Source organism: Pygocentrus nattereri, chromosome 15, assembly GCF_015220715.1.
Source record: "Pygocentrus nattereri isolate fPygNat1 chromosome 15, fPygNat1.pri, whole genome shotgun sequence".
NCBI classification, from domain to species: domain Eukaryota; kingdom Metazoa; phylum Chordata; class Actinopteri; order Characiformes; family Serrasalmidae; genus Pygocentrus; species Pygocentrus nattereri.
In genome coordinates, this window is record NC_051225.1 from 12,879,854 (window position 1) to 12,896,100 (window position 16,247).

General features: G+C 41.1%; 1 protein-coding gene across 1 annotated transcript in view; it reads left to right on the forward strand.

Annotated features, from left to right (window-relative positions):
* Window positions 1–321: 321 nt before the first annotated feature.
* Window positions 322–16,247, forward strand: part of eif4g2a (eukaryotic translation initiation factor 4, gamma 2a) — a 118,952-nt gene continuing 103,026 nt past the window's right edge. The window contains exons 1-2 of the mRNA XM_037545429.1: window positions 322–733; window positions 1,182–1,375. Coding sequence (XP_037401326.1) covers window positions 322–733; window positions 1,182–1,375 — 606 coding nt within the window. The remainder of the gene's footprint in view (window positions 734–1,181; window positions 1,376–16,247) is intronic.

The window sequence follows — 16,247 nt, forward strand, 5'->3', positions numbered from 1 at the left end:
CGGCCGGGGAATCGAACCCAGGCCCTCCTCGCTGTGAGGCGACAGCGCTACCCACCACGCCACCGTGCCGCCCTGTGTTTTTATCATGATCAGTTATTAAAGAAATAAAAGCTACCGAGATCAGATCTATGCAGCCTAGATTCATCTCTGTCTGAGGTTTATAACAAAACAAATTTGGTGACAATCTGTTGAGTAATAAGGAAGCTGTGGCTGATTTAGGGAAGCTGTGCCTTCTCGAAACATGTGAGTAGAGAGAGTCTTTGGTCTGTTTTATCGCCGTGAAAGTGCTTCTTTCACTCACTTTTCTTGCACGCTGCAGCGATGCAGCATGGCCGCTTTGTTTACACCTGGGATCAGCTGATCACACAGCAGCCGCTTGGCATGGTGACCAGGACAACGAACATCCCAGAAGAACTTTGGAGACGGACACACAGGGGACACAGAGGGGGAATAAACCAGCGCACGGGGAAAGCGAGGGAGAGACGGCGGAGGCTTATGGAGAAAAAGGGATATAAGCCGCATCTCCCCTCCATCATCATGGGCAACTTGAGGTCGCTGGCTAATAAGATGGAAGAGCTGACAGCACTAGCCTGGAGTCAGAGAGAGTACCGGGAATGTCTAATGTGTCTAATGTGCTTTTTGGAGACATGGCTACACCAGGACATCCCGGATGACCATGTTTCCATCGATGGCTTCCAGACTGTTCGGGTCGACCGGGGCTGCACCAAGAGCAGTAAGCACAAATGAGGAGGGCTCGCTGTGCTAGTTAATAACCGCTGGTGTAACCCTGGTCACATTACTATCGAGGAACGTATCTGTTGCCCAGACATTGAGCTGCTGGCTGTTGGACTCCTACGTACCCCCCTCTGCCAACCCGACGTCGGCAAGTGACGTCATTTATTCAACTACAGCACGTCTCCAAACTCAACACCCAAGTGCCTTCATCCCCATATCAGGTGACTTTAACCACGTCAGTATGGCTAAGGCATTACCACACTTCACGCAGTATGTGGACTGTCCCACCAGAGAGGAAAGAACACTGGACCTGCTGTATGCTAATGTTAAGGACACATACAGCTGCTCCCCCCTTCCCCCTCTGGGTAGGTCAGACCACAACTTGGTACACCTCAGTCCCTGTTATGTGCCGCTGGTGAAGAGTCAGCCTGTGACCACGCGGACAGTGAGTAGATGGTCTGAGGAGACCTATGAGGCGCTGCAGGATTGCTTTGAGGCTACTGATTGGCCGGCACTCTGTGAGCCACACGGAGAGGACATCGATGGGCTCACAGAGTGTATCATGGACTACATTAACTTCTGTGTGGACTCCACTGTCCCCAGCAGGACTGTTAAAGGTTACCTAAACAACAAGCCGTGGGTAACAAAGGACATTAAGGCTCTCCTCAACAAGGGCCTTCAGAGCTGGAGACAGAATGGAGGTGAGAACAATCCAGAGGGAACTGAATACAGCTATCAAGGAGGCGAAAACAAATATAGGAGGAAGCTGGAGTGGAAACTTCAGCAGAACAACATGAGGGAGGTCTGGAATGGAATGAGGACCATCACCAGTTTCAGGTCCAGTAACAACAGAGGAGTAGAGGTCAGTGTGGACGGGGCCAACAAGCTAAATCTGTTCTTTAACAGATTTAACACTGCAGACTCTGTCCCCCCCATCCTGACTCCTCTGCTGCCGGTCCTCAGCAGCCCATTCCACTCACCCCCTCCTCCTCCTGATAGCCTGCCCCCCTCCTGTGACAGCCCATCTCACACCTCCATCCCTCTCCCACCCGTCACGTCTACAGTGAGTCTCACTGCTGACCAGGTGAGAAGACAACTGAAGAGACTCCACACAAACAAGGCTGCAGGCCCTGATGGGGTCCCCCCCCACAAGGTGCTTAAAGCTTGTGCTGCCCAGCTTTGTGTAGTACGTCAGCATGTCTTCAACATGAGCCTGAGTCTCCAGAGGGTCCCTATGATGTGGAAGACATCCTGCATTGTTATTGTTCCAAAGACGCCATGACCCAGTGACGCCAAGCACTACAGGCCAGTGGCACTGACGTCTCATGTCATGAAGACCATGGAGAGGCTCGTCCAGCCTTTTCTAGACCCCTTCCAGTTTGCCTATCAGCCCCGCCTGGGAGTTGAAGTCACCATCATCTACCTGCTCAACCGAGTATATGCTCACCTGGATAAGGCAGCCAGCTCTGTGAGGGTCATGTTTTTTTACTTCTCCAGCGCATTTAACACCATCTGGCCTGCACATCTGGGTGATAAGCTCACAGTGATGCAAGTAGATGCCCCCCTTGTGTCCTGGATTGTTGACCACTTGACTGGCAGACCACAGTATGTACGCCTGCAGCACTGTGTGTCGGACAGAGTGGTCAGCAACACTGGAGTTCCACAAGGAACTGTCCTCTCTCCCTTCCTCTTCACCCTCTACACCGCAGACCTCAGCTACTGCACAGAGACTTACCACCTTCAGAAGTTTTCTGATGACTCTGCAATAGTTGGATGTATCAGCAAGGGTGATGAGGATGAGTACAGGGCGACGGTGAAGGACTTCACATGGTGCGAGCGGAACCACCTGCAGCTCAATGTGACAAAGACAAAGGAACTGGTGGTGGACCTGAGGAGGGACAAGGCACTGGTGACCCCTGTGTCCATCAGGGGGGTGGGCACTGTGGAGGATTACAAATATCTGGGTGTGTATATTGACAATAAATTCGACTGGGCTAAGAACACTGACGCCCTCTATAGGAAGGGCTAAGGACGTCTCTATTTTCTGAGGCGCCTGAGGTCCTTCAACATCTACCGGACTATGCTCAGGATCTTCTATGAGTCTGTGGGTGGTGGTGAGTGCTATCCTCTACGCTGTTGCATGCTGGGGAAGCAGGCTGAGGGCGGCAGATGCCAACAGACTCAACAACCTGATTCGCAAGGTTGTGAGTGTGGAGCTGGACTCGCTGACAGCAGTGTTGGAGAGGAGGACGCTGTCTAAGCTGCAGGCCATTATGGACAATGGCTCCCACCCACTCTACGACACGGTGATGAGACACAGGAGCTCATGCAGTGCAAGACTCAATTTACCGAAATCCACCACAGAGCGCCACAGGACGTCATTCTTCCCTGTGGCCATCAAACTCTATAACTCCTCCCTCAGTGTATGATTCACAAAGTGTGGTTCATCTGTGCAATAATCAATACCAAACTGTTCATATGTGTAATAATAATAATTGTGTGTGCAATAACTCAGAGGGACAATAAATAATTTAAATCATTTGAACTGCATTATACTACATGTTTCATATTTATTATCACAGTCACTGCCACTTTACTATATTCATAAGTGCTTAAATCTTGTGTACATATTGCAAGTTTCTCTTTATCTTTGTTTAAATTATTTAATTATTAAGTGTTTATTCTTTTACATAAATGGTTGCAACTGTAACAACTGCAATTTCCCTCTGGGATCAATAAAGGATTCTGATTTAATCCTGAAACTCATTGCCTCTCAATAGACGTGAATTTTTTCACAAGCAGATCTTGACCTCTCGAACATGGTGGCCGCACTGACGTATTGCCTCAGATAGAGAACAACAGACTAAGAGCATTTAATTACGTATATCTATGGCCTTTAGCTTATTAAAACTTGTAAACATTGATGCAGTAATAAAGAATGCACTCTTAAAAATCAAGTTTGCACAATTTTCCAGTTACCCAAATGTAATTGAGCAGCTTGGTTTGTTTTAGTTTTACACCAGAACTAAAGCTAGCTAAAGTTAGCTAAAGTAGCTAATAAGTAATGGAAGCTTACACCCCACTTAGCCATGCCTAAATCATCATACTTGTCCCAAACCACATCAAGTTGCTAGGTAATCTCAAATTGACTTAAAAATGCTATCAAAAACTGTGGTCATCCCTATGTTCCCAGGGTTCTATGGTCACCAGGCCCTTGATTATCTAATTAAAATTTGTAAGATTCAGCCCTGTGTTTCCAGAGCTATAAGTTCCCCAGGCCCAGGGTTATATCAATGTCATTTTTAAGCACAGTCCCATATTCCCAGTGTCCTATGTTCCCTAATTTTTCATGGGAAATAGCTCTTTACAGCTATGTTACCTCAACGTGAATATAAAAGTAATGAACATACTTTGGTATATTCGCAAAGGTTTTCTGATGTTATATATTTAATGAAAAAATGTATTTACAAATATATTCCCTTATTAAAGCACACTTTGACTGAGCATTTTGCTAAAGTTGGCATTTATTAACAATGGAATCCTTAAACCAATCTTCAATGTCATCTACCCCACCCCCGCCCTCCCACTGCAACACTACCCCACTATTTTTAATACACTCTTATCACTTGAACGAGTTGGGTAATCCTGTAAATAATCCATTAAATAGAAGAATAACAATCATGTAAATGCCTGTATCCGATTACATTCCCTATCAGAAAGTTTAAGGACGTCATATCATAGTGAAAATTTATACCATTCAACATGGTGGAACAGAAACCGGTCTGAGGAGTAGACATAGTTTATGCTCTGATCTTTAAAAGACGGCAGTGGGACGGACGTCCAGCTTATGTGTCTCAGAACACGACATCTTCTCTGCCTTCTTCAATAAGGACAGGTCAGGTATGTTTTTCTGAGATGACATATGTTTAAAGCAACTGAAAACTCATCTTACTCTGACTGGACCTCACGTGATGTTCGCTGTCATGGTAACGTTTACTCTAAGCAGTACTCCATGCATGAGATCCATCTTTGACCAGATTTCTTGTTGTGAGCATGTAAATGAAGATTTTCCATAAATTGTTAAATAGAGTGAGCATAAACACCTCAGTCTGAATCTGTAATCAGATTGTTTTCAATCAGACTGGCAATAATCTTTGCATGTAAACACATCCACTGAGGCTAACATAGCTGAGTGCAAGTGTGTTTCAACTGGAAAATCTGCCCCTCGCTGTTCTTTGCATGACCTTTGATGATCTCCTGATGTTAACCACGATCTTGGTGTACTCATTCATGAATTCCCTTAATGTATCATGTTGATTTATGATGCATGAAGAGCTGCAAACTGATTTCAAAAGTATTTCAGTTTCTTTCATGTAAGCAAGTTCAAAGGGTGCAAAGCAGAGAAGCCAGGAAGTCCTTGCACTCCAGATGGCCACACACTGGCACAGAAAAGAGTGACCAAGCAGTTGAGAAAAGAGGCGTCTGGCCTGAAACAGCTAACCATCTGCACTACAATTAGATTTCATGTAACCCACAGGAAAGAAAATGGGCCTTACCTTGACCAAGAGATCCCCCTGGTCCTGGGGGTTAATTGCGTCAGTGCTTGATCAGGAGGTCAAAAGTCAGGAGGACATCTGAGAGCCATCCTAGGCGCTGGCACTGACCCCAGAGCAGGAACTCCGGTTCAACTCCAGCAGAGCCCAGCTGCAGCCAACATATTGGGCCTAACAGGGAAACCACCTGCTCTGTCAGGCAGAGAATTAGATCACAGAGTGTGAAAAGCCAAACTATTTGCTCGTTTTCAGTGTATTTCAACACTGATTTCTGACAGCCAAATACCAGCATTGCCAGTGTGCTTCACTTTTGCTGTTTAAGCTCTGTTATCATCCATCCATTAACTGCATCAACTCCTTCCCTCAGTGTGGCATCCTTTTGGGACTAATGTGAGACACGCAGCGGGTTTTTCTGAGGGAAAATGTGTGGCGAGCTTCAGATGAATAAGGCATAAACTACATATTGTTTCTCTAAGCAAGTGCATCTGAGAAAGAGCTTGTGATGCACTAGTTTTCTCTAGACGACTGAGCCACATGCGCTGAGAAAGCCAAGCTGACTGAAGCTGGGAAAATGTGAACTGTGAAGTATCGCTGTGACACTTATGAAAAACTATGCAAGAGATATTTTTATGTTCTTTATTTGAAAAGTATATGAAAGACTAAAACAGCAGTAATGGGGTAAACAGTTGCTGCCATCTCCAGAATGCTTTAGATAAGGCCTGTATTCAATATATTATATTTTACAACACTTAAAGATGCATTGGGTGTTTTAGTTTTAAAATTGAAAGACCCCAGCCCTTATTAATCCCACAACAGGGAAATTTCACCTTCGCATTTAACCCATCTGTGAAGCACCACACACTTGTCCAGAGCAGTGGGCAGCCCTATACACAGCACCCAGGGAGCAGTTGGAGGTTAGGTGTCTTGCTCAAGGACACCTCAGTCATAAAAGTGAACATTCAGTCAAAATCTAAGGAAATAACGATACAGAGGACTGTTTAATCAGCTGTGAAAAGGCTGTGGATGCCCAGCACCATATGTTCAGGAACTGTGGAAATAAGCACAAGAAAAGAGATAAAGCTCTTATGACTGTGTGTGAGAGGGAGTAAAGTGATGATGAACAGATGGACAGACAGACCGACAGAACTTTATTTATCCCGGAGGCTAATTGCAGTGTTACAGTAGCAAGACATATGATTACACATAAACTTACATAAACTATACAGAAAAAAAATAAATAAATAAAGTACAAGACAAATAAAATAGAAGTATATATATTTACATAGACAGATTTGCTGTATTTACAAGACAGCAGGCACTGAGTGGTATGAGGTAGTCTAACAGCACATATTATAGACATAACTAACTCTGAGTTGTATCAATATTGTAGTGTAAAGTGCACAGTGAAAGTGTTGTTACAGTACTAGTTGTGATATTGCACAGTATGTATTAATAGGAGAGGAGATACAGTAATGAGGTTCAGCACAGTTCAGACAGCTGAATGAAATGCTTTATTCATTTAACAATGATTAAAGCCAGCAACAATGCATCTTGCATTCTGTGTTCCTTCCATTGACACCCTCCCCTTCCCCACCACTCTGTTTAAGTGATACTTATTAGTCCCACAACGGGGAAATTTCACCTCCGCATTTAACCCATCCATGAGTGAAACACCACATACACACTAGTGATTACACACACTAGGGGGCAGTGAGCACACTTGCTTGGAGGGGTGGGCAGCCCTATTCACAGCACCCAGGGAGCAGTTTGTAGGTTAGGTGTCTTGCTCAAGGACACCTCAGTCATGTCCTGCAACCTTTCGGTCACAGGGCCATTTCCCTAACCTCCAGCCCATGGCTAGTGATTCAATCCACTCATGTTTGGTCCAGAAGAACGGACCAAAGAATGTCATATTTCTTGTTAAATATGACAAGAAAACCGGAAAAAAGAACAGCAAAGATGGGGAGGAAAATATAGAGAAAGGAAGCCTATGCTATAGTTACTGTAGGTGTGTAATGGAAATGATGTGCCTGAGCTGTGACCTCTTGTTCTACTGCAATTTCTTAGAGTTTCTCGCTTCATAAATAAAACTGTGCAACATGGCTCTCTGATTTTGTGCTTTCTGTGTACTGTTGTCTTGAGCACTGAAATACAAAACTTTAACTTGAAAAATGCAGACGAAGGCGAAGAACACTTTCTGTAGCTCGTTTATTCCACAACTGAATGTTATGATCTGCAATTGGATAAAGAAGTGCATTTTTTGGACATTTAGGTGGGGTTTGAATGATGCATCTGTTTGAAAAGCAACAAACATGTGCATACAGTATAAATAGCTATACAGTATAATGATACAGTCATGTCGCTTATATTGTCAGCTTGTTGCTGAATTCTAAGAGTCTGAATTATGGAGCTGTGAAGTGTGAGGTTGTGAAACATTTGGCATGTTTCATCGTTTTGACAGGTTCTACTATGGGAAATGATGTGAGGCACGGGGCATGAAATTATATTTTTAAGGGGTCCAAAACTCAAACCTGTACCTCGGGCTGAAGGCCTCCTGCTATTAGCTTCATTTCCATCTCCAACTGAAGCACTAACACATCAGGTTCTAGAGTTTTCTTTACAGACTTCACTCTTTACAAAAAGGGTTCTTAATGATAATCTCTTTGAGTGTTCATGGCTCTATGTAGAACCATTCCAATGCCATTTTTTGAAGCATGTACCAAGTACTGCTGAACAATATGATGTCTACCAGAATCTGGTTTTAGCAGTATGGACAAAAACTACCAGTAATGGATGCTTGAGATTACTTTTTATTCATTTATAAATCAAATAAATAAATAAATAGTTCTTTTCTGAAATGTGGTTTCTCTCTGGTTAACCCCTTAAAGGCCAGGGCCCAAAGTTTTATTACACAATTCTGTAACTTAAAGAATAGCTCAACCAATTTGCACTGAAGTCCCTGCAATGACTGACTAATTAGCCTTAGTATGTAAGAAACTTGACATTTTAAGGTCATTAGGTTGATAACACTGTGATACGTTTCCTCTGGTGTGATTTTAAAGGAAGCAAAAAAGAACAAGCCATATCAGAAAACCAGTAGTCAGGAAGGATGACTTCATTAACTTTATTAATTCATGATTAAAAGTAATTAAATACCATGATAATCTGATACATTTGGAAAACATTGTGGTATTGAATTTTATTAATAGAGCCTAGGTTAATGAATGACAAAAAAAATATGATTCGGTAGTTTTAGATGTCATTATTGTCATATCTCCAAAACAGAAGCTCTATAAATGGAGACATAAGCCCTTATTCATCAAAGGCAAATCTGATCATAAATTGGGTGCATACTAATTTTTTGTTATTCATCGATTTCACCTTTGCCATATCAGTATGATCAAACTCACGTCTGATTGCATGTAAATTTGAGACTAAACTTTAACTACCTGCAAAACCAAAATCCAGAACAGAAGTGGATTTTACATGCACATTGGTATAAACAAATACCAGTTCCATGTTCCATTTAAAGACATATTACTCTGTGCTTTTGTTTTACACTACTAAGCCCAAAACCTACAAAAGTATAGAATTCTCATACTTTAGAATAATACTACAACCCCTTTTCCAGTGTTGGGATGCTGTGCAAAATGTTAATACAAAATGCAATGATGTAAAAGCTACTTAAATCCTACATTTAATTGAAGATAGAAACACCATTTACTGTTTCCCCACAAGGTCTGTTCAAATAAATGATCAGATGGAAGATCAAATACACAGAATAAAAACACTATTAAACTCTTTGGATTAAAAAATAAATAAATAAACAAACAAATAAAAGCCTTAAACACACTTAAACATACTTATATGGCTAATACAACCTTCAATGATTCCCAAACATTTAAGGATTATCCACTGGCTTTAAAGCAAATCACTGTACCTCAAGTGACTCACAAAAAGAAAAACACACACAACCAGTAAATAAACCACAACAAAATAAATAAAAACACAAATCCTCAATCCCAACACAAGCCTCTCTCAATATACCAATGGGTTTTAACCGTACCTATAATGCGATGTGGAAGACTTTATAATTTTATAATTCTAATTTAAAAGACAAAATTTAAAACATTATAAGGCCATTATTTAAATACCAACAGTAATAGCAGGCCAAACCAAACCAAACAAAAGAAATTACAATGACCTGCAAAACAGCAACTGGTCAAGCAAAATGAAGCAAAAAAAACAAAAACAAAACACAAACCGTGGCTACTGCTTAGCTACATACACGCTCCTGTTAAAAAGGAGAAAGAAAGAACTATTAGAACCTTCACATACTGCTGTCACTTCAAAGTAAGTAGGGCCTGGGTTCGATTCCCTGAATGTGTCTGTCTGTCTGTCCTGTGATGGACTGGTGACCTGTTCAGGGTGTATCCTGCCTTCTGGCCCAATGAGCACTGGGATAGGTTCCAGCATCCCCCGCGACCCAGATGGAGAAGCAGCTTAGAAGGTGTGTGTGTGCGTGTGTGTGTGTGTGTGTGTGTGTGTGTGTGTGTGTATGAGAACCTCCATTCAGGCTACCAACTTTGGTATCTGCCTCTGACACTACACTACATCTCATATCTGTGTAGTTTAACTGCCCCTATACCAGCAGCAGCTATCTACCACCTGGATACCCTCCCAGCATCCCATGAGCACAATAAAGCATCATGGAGCTTGTAAAATGAACATTACAGAAATAAATTCAATAACTAGCTAAATAGAAATAAACAAAGAAACCAACCCTTTTCATACTCCAATAAAATCAGAACCAGCACTAGTCACATAAAACCTATCATGGGCACCCAGGAGCTACAATCTATAGCTTATAAAATATCATCTTTATTTTAAATAAACTAAAACTAACCACCAAAAAGCATAAAAAATCTTACTCATTAAACACTGGTTGGAGTCATTTGAGAACAGGTTTCAAGTATTTACACTGGAAACAGCACTGGTCATCAGAGGCCTTTACTGTCTGTCTGAGCCACAGGTGAGCTTAATAAAGAAGCAATGAGATGGCATCAGTTTGTAAGAGCTACAATGCTGCTGGGTCCTAATGTCCCTCAGTTAGCTGTAGTGCTGCAATTTCTTACTGCCCTTGTATTCGCCACAGCTGTTGGGTTCTAGTCTCCCATAGCTTGTACTCTCCTAGTCTTGATAGCTCCTACCCGTTACATATATGCATATATATGCATTAAAAACAGACATGATTTTCTATTGTAAATCACTGCATGGACCCAGAAAAACTTCTGTGAAAACTGTGAAAACAGTTCACTGCGCAGCCACAAATGCAAGTGAAAACTATTAAACACAAAGAAGAAACTGTATATAAACAGGATCAAGAAATGCTGACACCTTCTCTGGGCCTGAGCTCATTTAAAATGGACTGAGGGGAAGTGGAAAAGTGTCCTGTGGTCTGACAAATCAATATTTAAAACTCTTTTTGCAAATCTTGGACACTGTAGTCCAGATCTGTCACCCACTGATAACATTTGGTGCATTATGAAATTAAAAATATGATAAATGAAACCCTGAACTGAAATCCTGCATCAAACAAGAACGGACAGCAGTGTCTCCTCAGTTCCCAAACACTTCCAGAGTGTTGATAAATGAAGAGGTGATGAAACACGGTGGTAAACAGGTCCCTGTTCCAACTTTTTTGGAAAGTATTGTTGGCATCAAATTAAAAATGGGCATATATTTAAAAAATAAAAAATAAAATTTCTTTGTAGCATTTTCCTCTGAAAATATGGTTTACATGATTTGCATATTATTGCATTGTATTTATTATTATTGTATTATTATATTATATTATTATAATGTATTATTATTTACATTCTGCACAGCACCTAACTTTTCTGGAAATGGGATTGTACATTATTCCAGGAAAATAATCAAACTATGACAAATATGCTTTGTTCATTTCGCAATTTATTCTTTCCACTCATCATAAGTTTAAGACTTACTGCTCAACCTCATACATCCCCTACGAGCACAACCAATGGCTCATGAGCTGCTGAATGATGTCATGTTGTTGACTCCCTACCGAAACATCAGAATGATTTCATGATTTAGGGAGTGCTTGAAATAAATGACATCCAAATGAAGTACTGGTAAGCTTGCACTTGATTTCACGCACTGAAGCTGATTCGTTATTTGCAATCAAATCTCTGCACATTGTACAGAACTTCAACAAATGAAAGGTCTTTTATTCTTAACATCAGTCAATGTAATTTAAAAAGTGAAAGCTTTGCCTTTTAATATCTTGCCCATTTGTTATAAATGTGAAGAGCAGTCACCATTTTCAAAAGGTGAAAAACCCAAAAATGAGAGCGTCTTTTGTCTGAGATCATCTGCTGCTTCTACAGACAGGCCTATGTGGCAGTGGCTGGCCTTCTAGAGATGAAAGGGCATGAAAAGTGGAGGAAGGACTGTCACCATTACTCTTCACACAGACTCTGTCAGCTACTGACAAATGGCTGCTTGGCAAATGGAGTTTGGTCCTGGCCCTGCTTTTCAATATACTGCAATTTGGTGCTTGGACCAGAATTGAAGAGCTCACGCAATTATGAAACCACAACAAGACCTCGGTGATAGTGCTGAAAAAATAGGCAGTGGTGGCGAGAACACTTGTTGCTGCACTTTCAGATAGATAGTGTTTAGATGGACAGATAGATAGTGGCAGTGTTTAGATTATTTAGGGAAGGCATTACCAGGGCAGTTCTGGGGGTCTTTTGTTCAGAGGTGTAGACTATGTGATATAGTGTATACTCACTAGAAAGTCACGAAGATTTGTGGATGCCCATTTAAAATGCACAATAAAGCATATCCCTGGCTGTTACCATCATAGTATGTGTAAGCAGTCAGCAAGGTTCAGACGTGTCCAGATAACAGTGAGAAGAGTGGCTTTATTAACACAAGGCAGAGTCGTAGTCCAAGTACAGGCGTGGGGCAAAACCAGAAAATGATAAATGATCACTAATGATCATTTCACAAGGCAAACTAAATCCAAAGGGCAATCCAATAAACAAGGTCGAAAAAGCAGGCAAAAAGGTAGAAAAAACACAAATGTGATATCCAGCAAAGTCCATGAGGGACTCCGATGCTACAGGGAAGTCTGTTGTCACATGATCTCCCACGGTGTCGTGGGAAGTGTAGTCTGTAACACTTGGAGAGTCCGTACAAGGCGTGACAGTATGTGAGATTAACAGTGAAAATCAAGAGCTATGGAAGTAAAACTCTCCCTCACTGACAAACGAAACCTTGCACGTTAGACCCCTTACCTGAATGCCAGCTGTCCAATCAGAGCTTAGAAATTGCACAGACCTGTTACAAACTTTTCAAACTACAATACAAACTCTACAGTGCACAGCTGTGTGAGAGGAGCTGTACATCAGATACCCAGAATGGAGTTTGGAGAGGAGAATGTCATTTCACTCATTTTATATGCTGAAAAATACAAGTGGGGACGTGAAGGATCTGGATTAAAGGGCACTTTAAAAAATAAACCTATTAAAAAGCGCACAGAATATGCATACTTATGCTTCAAGGGCCCGAATAAAAGCCCACCATAATCCTAACCAATGTTAAAAACATAAGAGACAACATTCGTAATGACAGATTCCACTGATATTTTGTCTGTAGACGTCCTTCAGTCATGAAAGCCTCTATTTGCCCACGCACTTTTAGAATCTGCTCACAAATCAGAGGTGCAGTTAACTGTCCCGTCTCTCAGAGCCATCTCTCCATTTCTCCTGGACAAACATGCCTTTAGATCAAAACAAACATAGAGGATGACAGTAAGGTACTGACTTTTTACAATGTATTTTACACTAAAATGATTTTTATCCTTCCTTTCAGCTCAGCCCTCATTGGTTAAAAGTCTTTAGCGCATGATGTTAGCATAGCATTTCATATTAGAGACTTGCCTGCACACTACATGATTTTCAGTCTTAATCTATATCAGGCCAATCACAACTAGACCATGAGCAGATTGGAGGGGTAATGACTGGATTATACGCACCCAGCACCACAGTCTGTCTAGCTAGTCTTTTGTTGTTATTAACTCACTAAATACAAGAAGTGGATTAACCGTCCTGTGGTGTTGGGGTCTGTGGGACCCATTTCCAATGTTTAGCAAAATAAAAAATGAAGTGATTTATTATTATTTTAACCTCAGATTCTTTGGTCTTTGCTCATTTTTTGTGACTAAAATAACCCATTAAAATAACCCATAACTTCATACAGTTTACTGTACATTACAGCCAGTTTTAATCAAGAGACAGTGAAATCATGTTTCAGATAAAACCAAGTTTTTCCAAAGGCAGCCAAAAACATTGTTACTACCTATGCATGAATTTGAACCTTAGTTCACACTCACTACGCTCTTTAATTGCTAGTCTAGGTTTCACTATAATTGTAATTAAGAGCTCCACTGAGTTTAACATACATCTTCCCCGCGACCCTGACGGAGAAGCGGCTTAGAAAATGGATGGATGGATGGTGTGGAAAGATGTTAACTCTCCTTATTGCTGACATAATGTTTGGATGTTATTCAGAATTACACATCAGTTAGTTCCAGCCTTGCAATCTGATTGGTTGAGAAGAGTTCTAACTGTGTTATTTTGCCATAACATCACAAGTCTTTCACAAACACTGAGAAGCTTTGACAGCTGTAGGAGACGCTCAAGCAATTTGAACGTTTTTACTTCTTCCTTTGCCACAAACTGAAAACGGATACTGTTAAGATCACATTTGACCGATAGACGATTTGGTTGGACTCTGAAGATGAGACTCCACTAAATTCCCAAACTGTCAGTTGGTCTGTGTGGAGCTGGAGGACGAACTGCCGGCTGTGCAGCGAGTGGGCGGAGCTCGTTACTCTGATGTAGCAACAAGCTGCTCGTAAAGGAGCTATAATTTGTTGGGGAACCGCAAACATTTAAATATATTAAATTACAGCCATGATGTTATTTACACACTCCCTCTTCTATTGCTTGATTAGCATATTATGGCATGAGACACTTGATCAGTGTTGTGTTCCTGGGATTGCCAGTGCTCTGGTGCTGCATGACTGGCCACAGTTACTGAGGACACCCACAGGCCGTGGTACTACTCAAGATGAATCTCATAGAACCCAAGCTGGCTTCCGAGCTCTATTTCAGCCTCATCTCTAACATGTTATTAAATATATGAAACATTGAGCCTTTAATATGTTTTATAACATTTAAATGCTGCTTTTTTTTAGGCCAGTATGCCCCTTTATTAAGGCTAAACATGTTGTCTAGGCTAGTCTTCCTAACAGCAACTCACTATATACTTGCTACTTCAGACTAGACTCCACCACTGCCTTCGTCCAGCACAGTTAGGTTATTTTCCAGCTCAAATATACTCGATTGAACTCTGCAGGTAATTACCAGGTTTCGCAGGTGAGCTTGAAAAGGGAAATTACCAAACTGTGCTGGACTCCAGCCCTCCAGGACCTGCGTTTGGCCATTCTGAATGACCACAGCTAGACTGTTGTGAATGAATGTTCATTTTGTGCCATCAAATGAAATTCAACTTTTGCTGACATGAAAATCCACAGTCATTTTTTCTGAAAAATATCAAAAACAGGTCATTCATTATCTCTTGTTGGAAAACAAATATCCTCCATCTAAGCAAAACTATCAAACTCTTTGATTAATCATGTGAGCATTTGATGCAAAAACATTTCATACCATATTATCTCAAAGTCAAAATGCGTCGCAAATGAGCAGATTAAGTCCAAAAAATCAGAAACCTAATGAATCCACTCTCCAGGCTTAGCAGTCCCAGAGTAAAATCCTTGACGCAGAAAGATTTGACGGCTGGTTCTTGCTGCCATTCACTCGTCCTCCCGATGTGTGAACACTTCCACTAACAAGCCTCTGAAGGCTGCGCTGTCACAAACCTTCAGCAGCTGCAACCTCCGAACAAGTCAGTTACACTTTCGCATGCAAACTGTGGCTTTTTGTTTGTTTATGATAATGTTCTACTGTTCGGCAAAGAAAACAGAGGATTGAATAATTAATTACTTTAAAATCTGTGAGTTACAATTGAATTAATCACAATATTCACAGATGATTCTTCTAAAGTTAATTACCAGCCTGAAATGCTCCCAATATAGGAGAACTGTTCAGTTCATGTTTAAGTAGGCAAGATTATATATCATTTATAATATATAGTTTATGTACCAGCAGGGCTTCACATAACAACTTTTTACCTATTCTTCCCAAATAAACAAATAAACACCTAAGTATTATTATTATCTTTGCTTTTGTGGTTTTACTGTTTGTTAGATGATTTAGCCAGCTTGCTAATTGTGATGTTAGCTTCACGTTTAACCACATTTGCACATGTCGCCTCATGCCACCTATCCTCACTTTTTAGCGACAGAACAGTGTGTAGCACTATACTGTGGCATGTATATAGTGATAGAATTATGTTCACTGTTTATGGGTGCTGTGTTAGCCAATTTACTAACAGATATATTAGCTCCTTGGCTAACAGCAGCTTCAAAAAGTCACAGTTTTCTATAGTTTTGAGGGGCCCCTCAGTGTGCTGTACTCCCACAATACAATTATGTGATTTAATTATGTTCACTTTTGTGTTATTATTGTGTATGGGTATGGTTAGCAAGTTAACTAGCCTGCCAACTGCACTGACATGGATGATTTTTTTTTTTTAGAAATAGGTCATGCCCTTCTCAAAGTGATGAGAACTGCAGAAGTCACTGCAGCTTTAGCTATTTTAGATATACACTACATTTCCAAAAGTATTCAGTCACCCATTCAAATCATTGAATTCAAGTGTTCCAATCACTTCCATGGCCACAGGTGTATGAAACCAAGCACCTAGAATGGGTCGCTCTCAGGAGCTCAGTGAATTCCAGCATGG